The 14,715-nt window shown below is 53.4% G+C and overlaps 1 protein-coding gene across 1 annotated transcript; it reads right to left on the reverse strand.

The window, feature by feature from the left end:
* Positions 1–218: 218 nt before the first annotated feature.
* On the reverse strand, positions 219–11,120 carry LOC142025292 (galectin-4-like). Its single transcript, XM_075017916.1, has 4 exons — positions 11,057–11,120; positions 10,416–10,620; positions 9,890–9,988; positions 219–359 (listed from the first exon to the last, which is right to left on the reverse strand). The coding sequence occupies exons 2-4, from the start codon at positions 10,575–10,577 to the stop codon at positions 219–221; spliced, it is 402 nt and encodes a 133-aa protein (XP_074874017.1). The 5' UTR covers positions 10,578–10,620; positions 11,057–11,120.
* Between the last annotated feature and the right edge of the window lie 3,595 nt (positions 11,121–14,715).

Genomic DNA, 14,715 nt, shown 5'->3' on the forward strand with positions numbered 1-14,715 from the left:
TACAGCAACTGATTTAAAATCAACGGACCCCAACGGTTTCATTTCATTTCATTTGTTTAAAAAAGGGTCCTCGCCAGAGGTGGAAATAACAGAACATCTGATTTGGTGGCACCACCTCAATGGCCAGCAGCCTGCCTTCCTGTGCTAAGCCATCACCCCACATTGCCTGCAACTGCCGGCTGACTGAGGGCACCACAGCCAGAATCTCCTTATTCGGCTCAAAGGAGCATAGGGCAGCTGCTGTCTTTGAAGATCTCAATTTGCTGCACCTTCACTGTCCCAGTCACTTGGAGGTACTTTACTTCCTGCAGTGGGATACGGTAAGAGTATTCATAGAAGTGTTTCTTGTCCGCAATCACCTGGGAAGGAAAGGGGAGTCTTAGAAACAACGAGCCTTGTCCAGACCGTAGCAGAGAGCTGGGCAAAATACGGCCCACGGGCCGCACGCTGCCCCTGCAGGCCAGCTGGGAGAGCAGCTGTGGGGTCCTGTTTGTGGGAAGTGCGGACAGCGGGGGGGTCGGGGGAGAGGCTTCATGCGCTGCTCCTGCCTCCTCAATAATCCCATTGGCTGGTTTCTGGCCAATGGGAGCTGCCAGTTGTGAAGCCCAGGCAGTATACAAACCCTCCCTCCCCTCCCTATCAGGCTTGTGGCTATTCAGAGACACACGTGGCCACTGCCATGGCCAGGCCTGCCCAAGAACCTGTTGGGCTGCTAATTGGGAGCTGTCTGGAACCTGCCACTGATGCCCCGGATCCTCCCTTCCCCCGACCCTCTGCCTCCCTCACCCCACCCCACGTAACCCAAACCCTCTGCCCCTCCCCCCCTGCACCCAACCCCCCTCCCAGACCCTGCACCCCCTCCTGCACCCCAGTCCCTTACCCCAAGTTCCCTCCTGTACCCAACCTCTCCCCCAGACCCCCAGCTCCTCCATTGATCTCACGGAAGAGTGCAGCCCTTGAAAACTTTCCAGAGTCTTGGAGTATCCCCTCCTGCCCGTCAAAAATGGCCGCCCACCCCTGTCGTAGCACAATGATTCTTTGGAGCACAGGGGTTTGTCAGAGGTTCCTTGCCCTCTTAGGTGGGTCAGTGGATGTGTGCGGAGTGGAATCAGTAAATGAGTCACCACCCCAAGCAGGCTGAATGTGGAGCCAGGGGGCTGTTCCCGCTGTCCTCACTCGCAGAAGCTGCCACTTGCCCTGGGGCTGGCAGGAGGTGGGACAGAAGCAGGACAGGGAGTTCATACCTGGCCTACAGAACCAGCCAGGAGCAGGGTTGGGGTGGCTTGAAGATGAGAGAATTCCTCTCCCCAGCTGGGAAATGGAGTATCTGGGAAGGAAGGGATGCTGTCTTCATTCCAGGGGCACCCACCCAAAACGATCTCACACTCCTGGGCCCCAGGCCCCTAATCTGCCCACAAACTCAGCAGAGAGCACTCTGGTTCCAGGCACATGATGTGTATTCTCTCTGCTTACCCAGCTACAGGGCAGCAGAACCACCCAGCCACCCTTTCCACCACTCCCAGCTGCCTTATATAACCCCTCTGCTCCAGGGGCTCACAGCTGCCAGCCATCAGGTCTGGGTTTGCTCAGCTGGCTTCCGTTACCACCTGAGGGCGGGGCTGTCATGACAGAGCTCTGGCTCAGGCTCCCTGGCCAGTCGCCTGTCACACATCTCCAAAGGAACAGGCCATTGCTATTTTGAATTTGACCCTTTCTTGGCCGAAGGCAGTTGACCTCATCTGCTCGTCCTCTGAAACTGAGGCACGGCTGCAGCTCCAAGCACGGCATGGTACCGAGGTCCCATCCCACCTGGCCTCACCATCCCCTCTTCATCCAGGCCCCACTCAGGAAACTCTCAGAGGCTGGGTTATACAGAGCACACACCCGCGCCCACACATGCGCCCGTATTTAACACCTCAATTTCATCTCCAAGCTCCCCAGGTCATTTCAGCCCTGCACCAGACCCAGCCACACTTTACGGTATCCCCAGGTCTTTCAACCCTGCTTTGGGCTTGGCCCTTCCTGCTGGCCTTTCTTTGGGCCTTCCTCATTCCCCTTGTCTCAGGCTTTGTCACGTCTGTGTGGCCAAATCTCCCTGAATTCTTGTTCCTGGGCTTCTGTCCCACTGTCCTTCCCAGGGCCCCTCTTCCCTTCCAGACAGGGTCCCCCATGCAGAGGTCCAGCCTTGTGTACAACCCTCACCTTGAAGCTGTTGTTAGTCATCACAAAAGTCACCTGGAAGTTGTCCCCTCCTTCCTAGACAGTCATTTCTGATTTTCTACATGTGAAACTGATTGCTCCTTCCTTTGCATTCGCCCTTATTGAATTTCATCCTATTGACACCAAACCATTTCTCCCTTTTCTGCAGGTCATGTTGAATGACAATCTTATCCTCCAAAGCACATGCAGCCACTCCCGGCTTGGCCTCACCTGCAAATTTAGTGGCTACAGTTCCACTAGCGAGTTTTGCTGACAAAACCCCTGTTTTGTCGACAACACTATAGGAATGTCCACACGCAAAATGCGTTTTGTCAACAGTTCATCCACAAAACTCAGCACTTTGGCTGGCAGGATTCTGCATCTCAGCCACGAGGCATAACGCTGCTATTGATGGATCCTGTTGACACAAAAGCTGTGTGGATGCTCTGCGGGACCTTCCCTGGACAGAAAGAGCATCCAGAACAATGGGCTGCCCTGTCTGCTGTGCTCCTGGGTGCCTGTTTTGTTGAGAGAGCAGCGAGGCAGTCCGGCTGCTCTGTCTACTCAGCCGAGCACTCTCCCATTTGGAAGGAGGGGATATGATAAACATTGTGCTGGGTGTGAGAAAGCAGATAAGGAAATGTCATTTAACCTTTCTGGTAACACAAGAATTTGGGGTCATCCAATGAAATGAATAAGCCGCAGGTTTCAAACAAACACAAGGGTGGGTTTCTCTCCACAGTGCACAGACAACTTGTTGACAGCCCCCATGGGCAGCGGCCAATCTCGCTGGGAACTCCTCAGTTCCATCAGCACCACTCTTGCCTCCTCCCTGGACAGGAAGTTCAGTTCTCAGAACTTCCTTGTCTGAAAGGGCAGCAACTTATGACTGTGCTGCTGTTCTGGGACATGTCTGGGGCTGGACATGCAGCGTGTGGCCACACTGGTGACAGAAGTTTTGTTGGGAAAACTCTTCCCGCAGCGACTTCTGTCGGCAGAGGGCTGTAGCATAATCGTAGCCAGTGAGCGTACTCTCTGTGCCATTATCGAAATCATTGATGACGACGTTACATAAGAACAATCAATAAAGTGTAGGAATCAAGGGTCAGTTTTCAGACCGGAGAGAGGTAACAGGTGGTGTCCTGCAGGGGTGCGTACTGGCTCCAGCCCTATTTAACGTATTCATAAATGACCTGAAGAAAGGGCTAATCAATGAGGTGGCAAAATTTGCAGATGATACAGACTGGCTCAAAATACAGGTTCCACCTCCCGAAATTGGCATGTTCTGGTCCAGCAACAGCTGTGCTCCAGCAGGACGATGGATGTTATAAGACCAGAGAGACCGGGGGGGCTTCTGTACTTGGGCCAGCACCCACTGGGCTGGAGTATGCCAGCAAGCTGGGCGGGGCTGAAGCTGGCCCTGGGCTGGAGCAAGGCCAGCAGCCCGGCCAGGGCTGGAACCAGCCTCCACAGGACCAGAGCTGCACGGGCAGCGAGACGGGCTGAAGACTGTGCCTTGGGGCTGGAGCCATGCTGGCAGCCCAGCCAGGGCTGGAGCCGGCCTCTGCAGGGCTAGCAGCTAGAGCTGCAGCACAGCCAGCAGCCCAGCCACGTCTGGAATTGGGGCCAACACAGGCCAGGCTGTATGTAAGGGGGCAGCAGGGGCTTGAAGTCGAAGGGCAGAGGCATGGGGGACCAGTGGGGTGCAGAGCTGCCAGCAGGGAGGGGCAGCAGGCTGGCAGGGGAGAGAGATCTCCCTTCAGCCAGCATTTTCCCTCATTCGGGGCCACTCAGATCCTGAGGTGCTGGACAAGGGAGGTGCAACCTCTATTTAAGTCCACAGCAGTCTACAAAGAGCTTCAAAAGGCTCTCACGATGCCAGGTGAATGGCTGATCAAATTCAATGTTGATAAATGCAGAGTAATGCACATGGGAAAAATGTCATCCCAGCTATAGGTATAAAACAAAGGGATCTAAATTAACTGTTAACAGTTCTCTGCAAACACTCACTCAGTGTGATGCGGCTGTCAACCGGAATGCTGGGAATCATTAGGAAAGAGATACTTCATACCACATTATAGATATTGCCTCTATATGAATCCAGGCTATGCGTGCATCTTAAATACTGTATGCAAGTTGGGTCATCCCCATCTTCAAAAGGATAGCTTGGAATCGGAAAAGGTAGAGAAAATGGCAACAAAAGGGATGAGGGGCGTGGAACACCTGCCACCTGAGAAGAGATTAATAAACTGGGACAGTTCAGCTTGGGAAAGAGACAGTGATGGGGGATACAATAAAAATCATGCTGGGCGTGAGAAAGTAAATGTAATTTAACCCCCCTGGTAACACAGGAAGTTGGGGTCATCCAGTGAAATGAATCAGCAGCAGGCTTCAAACAAACACAGAGGAGGGTTTCTCTCCACGGTGTGCAGGCAACTTGGGCAGCGGCTGATCTTGTGGGGAAGTTCTCAGTTCCATCAGCACCCTTGTTGCCTGCTCCCTGGACCGGAGGTTCAGTCCTCAGAACTTTGAAAGGGCAGCTACCCATGACTCTGCTGTTGTTCTGGGACACGCCTGGGGCTGGAGAGGCAGCTAGAGGATAAGTGGGGGATGGACTTGCCAAGAGATCTAAATGCCCAGGGGAGTCTTAGGCCTGGTCTACAGCTAATGTTCGGCTCAATAGAGCTGCACTGGTCGCTTTTACACGGTTTAAGAAGACACCAAATCACACCTTGTGGTTCTCTGCTACGTCTGAGCCTGCAAGGGCCATGTGGGCATTTTCTAAAGCGCCGGAGAGAAGTGGGTGCCTGGGTATCGTTGACATTAATTGGGAAGAGAGTGTCCATTAGGATCCTCTTAATCTCCTACCCAGAGCTGGGAGTCGTTAGAAGGGGGCCTGTAGTACAGTGATAGATTCTGGCTGCCCTGAGCAGCAGGTAGAGGAGAACCCCCACTCACATGTCGCTGCCTCTACCCACTGCTGAAAATCTCCCTGGGCTATCTAGATGCAGACTGCACCCAGAACCAGGGCTCCCGGTAAGCTGAGTGCTTGGGTGGCCCCCCCAGAGAGATTCAAATGCTGGCTAGCTGAGTAGCAGAGCACCCACAGCTGTCAGCGTCTGTTTCTATTGGTGGTGCACATATGCACATGCCAGGGTGCACGTAACAAAATTTGTCCTGCCTATGGATGGAAAAAAATAGCAGAGACCCTGCCCAGGACCCCAGAAATTTATTCATGCTCCCTGACTCCAGGCCTCCCACAGAGCACTGGGGAGCATTTTAATGTAAACAGGAGGTGAATGAATGCTTTGCTGACAGCTCCTCGAAGAGGGGAGAGAAACTGGGTGTGTCTATGGAAATACAGCTTGCTCCCGATTTGCTGAGATTTGTTAGATATCCCACACATGGCATGATGTGGTGCTCATGGTTATTAACTGAATTTGTCACCCGACCCGCAGGTCGGTTGGTGTTCAGTGTAGGGATAGTGAAATATGGCTGGAGAGTCAATGGCTGTGTCTACACTACAAAAATAACTCTGAAGTTGCTTACAATGGAGCGTCTACACACACCCTACTTCTAAGTTAAACTTCACAGTAGGGCACTACTCCATTCCTGAGGACGGAGGAAGGACTTTGAAGGAGGGGAAAATGTTTGTAGACTCTCTGCTGGCTACTTCGAAGTCGTGCCTAATGTCGAAGTTAGCTCCTAGCGTAGACACACCCCAGGAGCTTGTCGACACTAGCCCCCTTCAAAGGGGACGTGGTAATCAGCTCGAACAAGGAATAGGAATGAGGTGCTGCCAGGCATATGCAGCACCTTATTAGGCTAATTCTCACTGCAGGAACGGCCAAGCGCTGGCAAGCCGTGTAGCCTTGGGCACTTCGAAGCACCCATACAGCTTCAAAGTTTCCTTACGCCCAGAACTTCCACATAGGCCAGCATCTTCCACTTTGGCCGGCTTCCTCCCTCCCTCTGCCCAGTGCAGGTCAGTGGATCCAGGGGCTGAGCGGGGGGATGGAGAGGCAACTGGGCTCTCTGCCTGCCTCTGCCACAGGCTACAAGTGCCTTCCAGGCAAGGCCCGGCTTCAGAGCTCGCCTGAAGTGGGCCCCCGGCTCCGCCGGCAGTGACCAGGGCAGGGAGGGAGCAGGACACGCTGCTGCCACCTGTCAGCTGGACAGCGAACTGGCTCTGGGTCTTACGCAGATCAGCCGCTGCATCTGTGCATTGCTGCTCCTGGGAGTGTGGGAACTTGGGCTGCCTCGAACCCATGGCAGCATCAGTTCCTGGGATGCCGAGCAGGGCTGGTGCTTTCGCTCTGGCCAGCAGAGCAGCTGTGACATTGAGCGCCACCTGCAGGGAACTTGCTGCCCAGTTCCTCCTCGTCAGCGTGGGGGGTTGATGTGAACATGGCTCCTTCCTGCTTAAGAGCCTGTCCCCAGGTGCAGCATTTTCCTTGGCCTCATTTGCTGTCCAACCCGGGGGGCGGAAAGTGACTTCAACTTTCTAACTGGTACAAATCATTGTGGCTACGTCTACACTAGAGAGTTTTGTCGACAAAACTCACAGAGCGTCTACACACAAAATGCGCTTTGTCAACGGAAACTGTTGGAACAAAGTTTGGCTGCCATGTACGAAGCAAGCAGGAGGGTTTATTACACACAGCATTCGCGGTGTGTCAGTTTGTTAGGCTCAGTGAACATGCCAAACAATAGGTTACAGCTGATTATATAGAATGTTGATGGGCGGTGAGTGAAGCAAGGGGTAGGGGAAGAGACCCCAGAACCCCGGGATAGAAGCTTGCAGCAAGGAAAATTAGCATCATTAGCACAAGAAGCTGATAATCTAAGGTGGCTACAATGGGGCTCTCCACCCACAGCTTACAGAAAGTTCTTTGAACAAATCAAACATCAATTGACAAAAATGTATAAAGTGATGATATATTTGTCGGCATTATCGTTGCAGGGATGTAACCATTCGGTGTTATCTTCGTACAGATATAACCATTCATGTTATATCTAGAGAATCAAAGCAGAGGGTAATGAAGGTACGTGGCAATCCCGCATTTTTTCCTGCTCCCCTCTGAGACATCCTAATTTCTCACCCTAGGGCTCTCTTCCTGAAATGTGGTTACCAGGGTGACTATCTCTGTCTTTGTTGGACATGGATGACCTCCCCAGATGGGCTCAGCTGGCGGGGGGCACTCGTGCTCAGGAGTGACAACAAGGATTCCTGTGGCACCTTAGAGACTAACAGATATTTTGGAGCATAAGCTTTCGTGGGCAAAGACCTGCTTCATCAGATGCATGAGTCTGTCTTTGCCCATGACAGCTTATGATCCAAAATATCTGTTAGTCTATAAGGTGCCACAGGACTTCTTGTTGTTCTCGAAGATACAGGAGTGTAGGCCTTGTATCCAGACCCAAATTTAGAGCAGTGGTTTTTAGCAGAATATCATGGCCTGTGTAGGAATTTCTACCTTACAGACATGTAGATGCTGCGCTTACTTACTTACACTACGTCCATTATCAAAACAAAAAAGCCATCCAGTAGCACTCTAAAGACTAACAAAATAATTGATTAGGTGATGAGCTTTCGTGGGACAGACCCACTTCTTCAGACCAGAGCCAGACCAGAACAGACTCAATATTTAAGGCACAAAGAACCAAAAATAGTAATCAAGGTTGACAAATCAGAAAAATATTATCAAGGTGAACAAATCAGAGAGCAGAGGGGCAGAAGGCTGGCGGGGGAGTCAAGAATTAGATAAAGCCAAGTATGCAAAAGAGCCCCTATAATGAGCTAGAAAACTCCCGTCCCGGTTCAAACCACATGTTAATGTGTCAGATTTGAATATAAAACAGAGTTCGGTAGCATCTATTTCCAAGTTGTTGTGAAAATTCCTCTTCAGTAAAACGCATACTTTCAGGTCATTAACAGAATGGCCCACTCCATTGAAGTGCTGACTGATAGGTTTGTAGATCAGGAGTGTTTTTATGTCTGTTTTATGCCCATTAATTCTTTGTCTAATTCGACACTTTAACACCCCTTCTGCCCCTCTGCTCTCTGATTTGCCAACCTTGATAACAATTTTTCTGATTTGTCAACCTTGAAAACAATTTTTGGACCACTCTGCTTTATATATTGAGTCTGTTCTGGTCTGGCTACGATCTGAAGAAGTGGGTCTGTCCCATGAAAGCTCATCACCTAATAAATTATTTTGTTAGTCTTTAATGTGCTACTGGACGGCTCTTTTGTTTTGATAGTATATAGACTAGCACGGCTCCCTCTCTGTTACTATTCTACATCCATTATATCTTTATCATTTGGACCAACAGTAAAGAGACTCTGGAAGAATTCCACAGAGATCTTAGCAACCTGCACCCTACCATTAATCTCAGCCTTGACTATTCCACACAAGAGATACATTTCCTGGACACCACAGTACAAATCACTGAAGGCCACATCGACACCACTCTCTACTGGAAACCCACTGACTGCTACCCTTACCTGCATGCCTCCAGCTTCCATCCAGCTCACACCGCACGACCCATTGTTTATAGTCAAGCCCTTAGATACAATCACATCTGCTCTGATCCTACTGACAGCAACTGAACACTTCAAGACCTCTACCAAGCATTCATAAAACTTAATTACCCTCTGGGAGAAGTGAAAAAAAAGATTGACGGGGCCACATGAATACCCAGAAACCAGCTACTTCAAGATAGGCTCACGAAGATCAGTAACAGAACACCACTTGTCATCACTTATAGCCCCCAGCTCAAACCCCTGCAATGCACCAATAAAACCTACAACCTATTCTAGATCATGATGCTACATTCCAGAAGGCCCTAGGTGACAGGCCTGTCCTCTCCTATAGGCAACCTCCTAACTTAAGAAAGTTTCTCACTTAGCAATCACAGGCTACACCACTGTAATACTAATCCTGGAACTTTTCTTTGCAACAAAACCCACTGCCAACTTTGTCCACATATTAATTCTGGGGACACCATCACTGGACCTAACCATGTTATTACAAGATCAAGGGCTCATTCTTGTGCGCTTCGACCAATACTATATATGCCGTTGTGTGCCAACAATGCCCTGCCACTATGTACATTGGACAGACTGGGCAAAAGCTTCGCCAAAGAATAAATGGACACAGAGCAAACATCAGGAATTTCAATACACGTAAGCTGGACAGTGAACACTTCAGTGGAGCAGGCCATTCTGTTAAAGACCTGAGAATCTGTGTTTTAGAACCAAGAGACTTTAAAAACAGATTATACAGAGAAATTTGTGAATTGGAGTTCATATTCAAATTTGACACACTAGCACTTGGTATGAAAAAAGATAACCATTACCTCACACATGACAAGGACTGCTTCCCCTCCTCTGATGCTCATTATTATCTCAAGCAAGACATTTAACGTCCCCACCCCTCACCCTGCTCCTTCAGTCCTATGTCACTTGATTTGTCAGTTTTTAATTGCAATTTTCTGGGGATTTCTGTACTTATAGATGCCAGTCTGTATTGGAAATGTGATTGATCTGATGAAGTGGGTCTGTCCCATGAAAGCTCATCACCGAATAAATCATTTTGTTAGTCTTTAAAGTGCTACTTGTCTGCTGGTTTGTTTTGTTAGAATACAGACTAACACGGATACCTCTCTGTTACTGTTCCCAGCTGACAGCCTTCAGCTCCACCTCACCATCCACCTCCAGGAAGCGCACGCAATCTGGCGGGAGACAGTGCTGGAACTTGTAGGGTGGGTACTCATTCACGGTCACCTGGAAGGGAATGGGCCACATCAGATCAAGTGCCCAGGGGACAGCGTTCCCTGGAAGCTGAGCACTTGGGCGACCACCCAGGGGAGTTTCAGGGGCCGCCCAGCTGCTTAGCAGAAAACCCAGATCCAGCAGCGTGTGTTTCTATTGCTGGTTCACATCAGCACGTGCCTCTGAGCACGGAACAAACTGTGTTGCACACATAGATGGAAGAGTGTAGAGAGAACCCTGCCCACCAGGTGCACGCAGCAATGTGGATTGAGACAAACCAGAGCTGTCCCTTGTGAACACAGTTGCTGATATCTGTGATACTGTCCCTGGAAGCAGACCGGACCTTCCCGCTGACCTAGGTAAGGTATCCCTGGTTGCTGTGATGGAGAATGGGCGTCGCCACCCCAAGCTCAGTTCCCACCCCTCCGGCCCCACGTGCCTCGTACTCATTGGGGGTGACAATGAAGATCACCGTGAATCTCTTCCCTCGGCGGAAAGGGCTGTTGTCCTCCCGTTGCTCTCTGCACCACTTCTTCTCCTTCAAGCTTTTGAAGAGGATGTGCGGGGAGCCCTCGAAGCAGGGATTGAAGAGCAAGGCCATGTTGGCCCCTTTGTACTGACCACAGAGAAACTTCACCTGGAAGCTGGAGTGGAAAGGGCACTGGCTGAGTCACATCGCCCAGCTGGAGCTGGCTGCAGGGACCCGCACGCCCAGCGTTGTGGTCCTCTCCTCCAAGGCTGGCCACCTCTTGGTGGCCTGGGCAGCTGTAACCAACCCTGGCCCGGGATTTGCTGAGGATCTGGTGTGTGGAGACTGAGCTGGGGCCATGCACTAGGAAGGGGGATCCAAGGTCTCATCTCCTTCCAGCCAGGTTGCTCCTGTCTGCTCTGGGAAAGCCTGGGTGGGGGCCAGCTATCCTGCACATGGGGAGAGGCACCATCTATGGGGCATGTGGGCAGACGGGCACAGACAGGGAGCTCGCCCTTTATCGAGCCAGGTGAATTAGACTGAGAGTGTCTCGCGGGCGTCCCCTCTCTCCCCAGGGAAAACAGAGGAATCCCCATGGGCTGGTGACTCACCCTCTGCTGGTCTCCGGCACTGAGCCCTGTATTTTCACCCATGAGTGTGGATGGAGTCCTCCAGGGAAGCGAGTGCTATAGGGGATGGTCTGAGAGAATGAGAGAGACAGAGGGAGAAACAGCTGGATGAGTGGCAGCGGCCCCCCCCCCACCCGATTCCTTTCCATCTGGGTGTGGAATAAATTTTGGTTTGTGTGCCGAGGCCTGTGCCATTGTGCACCACCCATACCAACACACGCTGCTGGCTGGGGGTGATGGTGGGTGCTCTGCTAATCAGCTGGGCGGCTGCTCACAAGCTCAGCTTACAGGGAACGCTGGCGAGTGCTTGGGCACTGACCCACGCCTGTGCCAGAAGGGAGGGAGATGGGGAAGTCCCTGCCCTTGGCTTTCTGCTGGGAGACCCAACCCTGGTGGGGCTGTGCAGCCACGCCTGGCTGCTCACGGCCCCCGCCTCTGTCTGCCTACCCGGGCAGGCTAACGGGCTGCAGGCTGGTCTTGGGATCTGTCCATCTCCTCAGGTGTACTCCCGTCGCAGCCCCACAGCTGCTTTCACCCAGCTGCCTGCATGCTGCTGCCCTCTGGACCCCCAGTCGCTCTCCCTCCGCTGCCCCTCCAGCACAGCCCAGCCCAGCCCAGCCCCAAATCCAGGTGCTGCTTCAGCAGTTCCAAGGGAAGCAACCCCATGGCCGGGGCGGCGGGAAGGGGGCTGCGTTCGGGGCGTGCTGAGCATTTTCTAGGGAAGGGGTGTGGAGTCAGATGTGGGTGAGGAGTGGGATATGCGTGTGTGTGAGGGGAAGGGGTGTGTGTGTCTGTGTCAGGGGAAGGAGGAGTGTGTGAGGGGATGGTGGGTGTGAAGGGGTTTGTGGAAGGGAGTGTGAGGGGGGTGTGGGTGTGCGTGCGCGAGGGGATGGTGTGAGGTGTGGGGGGTGTGCACATGAGAGGCTGATGTATTTGGATGTGTGCAGAAGGGGGGTGTGCAAGGGGAAGGGGGCGTGCGTGAGAGGATGGTGTGTTTTGGTGTGTGTGTAAGGGGTGCATGTGAGGGGAAGGGTGTGTGTGAGAGGATGGTGGGTGTGTGTGGAAGGGGTGGGTGTGGGGGAAGGGGTGTGCGTGAGAGGACTGTGTTTGGGTGTGTGCGGAAGGAGTGCATGTGAGGGGAAGGGGTGTGCATGAGAGGATGGTGTGTGTGTGTGTAAGGGGTGCATGTGAGGGGAAGGGGTGTGCATGAGAGGATGGTGTGTGTGTGTGTGTAAGGGGTGCATGTGAGGGGAAGGGTGTGCATGAGAGGATGGTGGGTGTGTGTGGAAGGGGTGGGTGTGAGGGGAAGGGTGTCTGTGAGAGGATGGTGGGTGTGTGTGGAAGGGGTGGGTGTGGGGGAAGGGGTGTGCGTGAGAGGACTGTGTTTGGGTGTGTGCGGAAGGAGTGCATGTGAGGGGAAGGGGTGTGCATGAGAGGATGGGGTGTGTGTGTGTAAGGGGTGCATGTGAGGGGAAGGGGTGTGCATGAGAGGATGGTGTGTGTGTGTGTGTAAGGGGTGCATGTGAGGGGAAGGGTGTGCGTGAGAGGATGGTGGGTGTGTGTGGAAGGGGTGGGTGTGAGGGGAAGGGTGTGTGTGAGAGGATGGTGGGTGGGTGTGGAAGGGGTGGGTGTGAGGGGAAGGGGTGCGTGAGAGGATGGTGGGTGTGTGTGAAAGGGGTGTGCGTGAGAGGATGGTGTGTTTGGGTGTGTGTGGAAGGAGTGCATGTGAGGGGAAGGGGTGCGTGAGAGGATGGTGAGTGTGGGTCTGTGCAGAAGGGGGTGGGTGTGAGGGGAAGGGGTGTGCGTGAGAGGGTGGTGGGTGTGGGTGTGTGCAGAAGGAGTGCATGTGAGGGGAGGGGATGTGCGTGAGAGGATGGTGGGTGTGGGTGTGTGCAGAAGGAGTGCATGTGAGGGGAGGGGATGTGCGTGAGAGGGTGGTGGGTGTGGGTGTGTGCAGAAGGAGTGCATGTGAGGGGAAGGGGTGTGCGTGAGAGGATGGTGGGTGTGGGTGTGTGCAGAAGGAGTGCATGTGAGGGGAAGGGGTGCGTGAGAGGATGGTGAGTGTGGGTCTGTGCAGAAGGGGGTGGGTGTGAGGGGAAGGGGTGTGCGTGAGAGGGTGGTGGGTGTGGGTGTGTGCAGAAGGAGTGCATGTGAGGGGAGGGGATGTGCGTGAGAGGGTGGTGGGTGTGGGTGTGTGCAGAAGGAGTGCATGTGAGGGGAGGGGATGTGCGTGAGAGGATGGTGGGTGTGGGTGTGTGCAGAAGGAGTGCATGTGAGGGGAGGGGATGTGCGTGAGAGGATGGTGGGTGTGGGTGTATGTAGAGAAGGTGAAGGGGGAGTTTGAGGGGAAGGTGTGGGTGAGAGAGACGGGATGGTGTGGAGTGTGGCGGGGGGCAGCTTTCTGTGCACATCTCTCCATGGGGAAGGTGGGGGAGTTGTGTGTCTGCACACAGCACAGGCAGAGGAAGGGGGGGTGTGGGGGGGGCACAGTGTGTGTGGGGGGAGGGCAGGTTTCAACACACAGCTCTCTGTGGGGAAGGCAGGGGAGTTGTGTCTGCACCCAGCGCAGGCAGAGGAAGGGGTGTGTTTCTGTGGCGGGTGTGCAAGGGTGTGTGCACCTCCGGGTGTTGGGGGTGGGGTCACGCGGCTGGCTCAGGCTGTGGTCCTACCTGCCTCTACATGCGCGGGCCCAACCGATGGGAAACTCCCCAGTGCAGCTGCTCCGGCTGCAGAGACTCTGTGCATGGCTGACCCTACCGCCTCCCCGCCCCCGCGCACACAGCCAACTCCTTCCCTCTGCCCGCTCACCCACCCCTGAGCCTTCCAGCGGCCCGCTGCGGAGTGCCCTGGGCATGGCACACATCTGCCCTGGCCGCCCCCTCGCGCCCCTCGCTGGAGCTTTGCTTTGGCGCCTGCTCAGGGATGCCCTCAAAGAGCTCAAGCTGATCAAGGAGGGCCAGGAATGAACTCACCGGCCTGTCCGGAATTAAAGCCATTGCTGCTGCTACCATCCACCCTCTGCAGAGCAGAAGTAGCTGGGGATGGAGACCTCAGAGTAGAGCTACACCCCTTTCTATCCTGTGCTGGGCTGGTCCCTGGGAGGCGGAGCTGGGGCTTTGCTGGAGGCGTTGGCTTGCTTGCACGTTCCGCCCATCCTGCGGGATTTGCATCAGCGATCTCCGGCTCAGCATTATGAAAAATGTGGTCATGCGCTGGCATGTGTCAGTTTGGAGTCTGTGTATCATAGCCCCTACACTGCAGGCAGGGGATTTGAAAGGGGACTTTGTACGCCACAAGCATGTTTTGCCCAAACTTTGCTAAGTGCAAGGTGTAACAAAGGTATGGCTCTTGCAGAAAGAATAAGAAGTATTTCACTCTGGAGAGGAAAGGGGTTTTGCAATTTTCTGCTCTTTACTTCTCTCTAGTGCAAAGCAGCCACTTCCAGCCTGCGGCCCAGGGACCGCTGGGTCTGCAGATGGCATGTAAGACTTCCAAAGGGGACTGCACTTTAAGGGGTCCGTGAATGAAAAATGGCTGAAAACTACTGATGTATCGCTTCAAGGTTTAAAAAAAACCCACCAGGGTTTTACATTATTTTTACCAGGGCAGGACAGGACAGGACAGGACAGGACAGGACAGGA

Source organism: Carettochelys insculpta, chromosome 22 (assembly GCF_033958435.1).
Source record: "Carettochelys insculpta isolate YL-2023 chromosome 22, ASM3395843v1, whole genome shotgun sequence".
In the NCBI taxonomy this organism is placed as follows: domain Eukaryota; kingdom Metazoa; phylum Chordata; order Testudines; family Carettochelyidae; genus Carettochelys; species Carettochelys insculpta.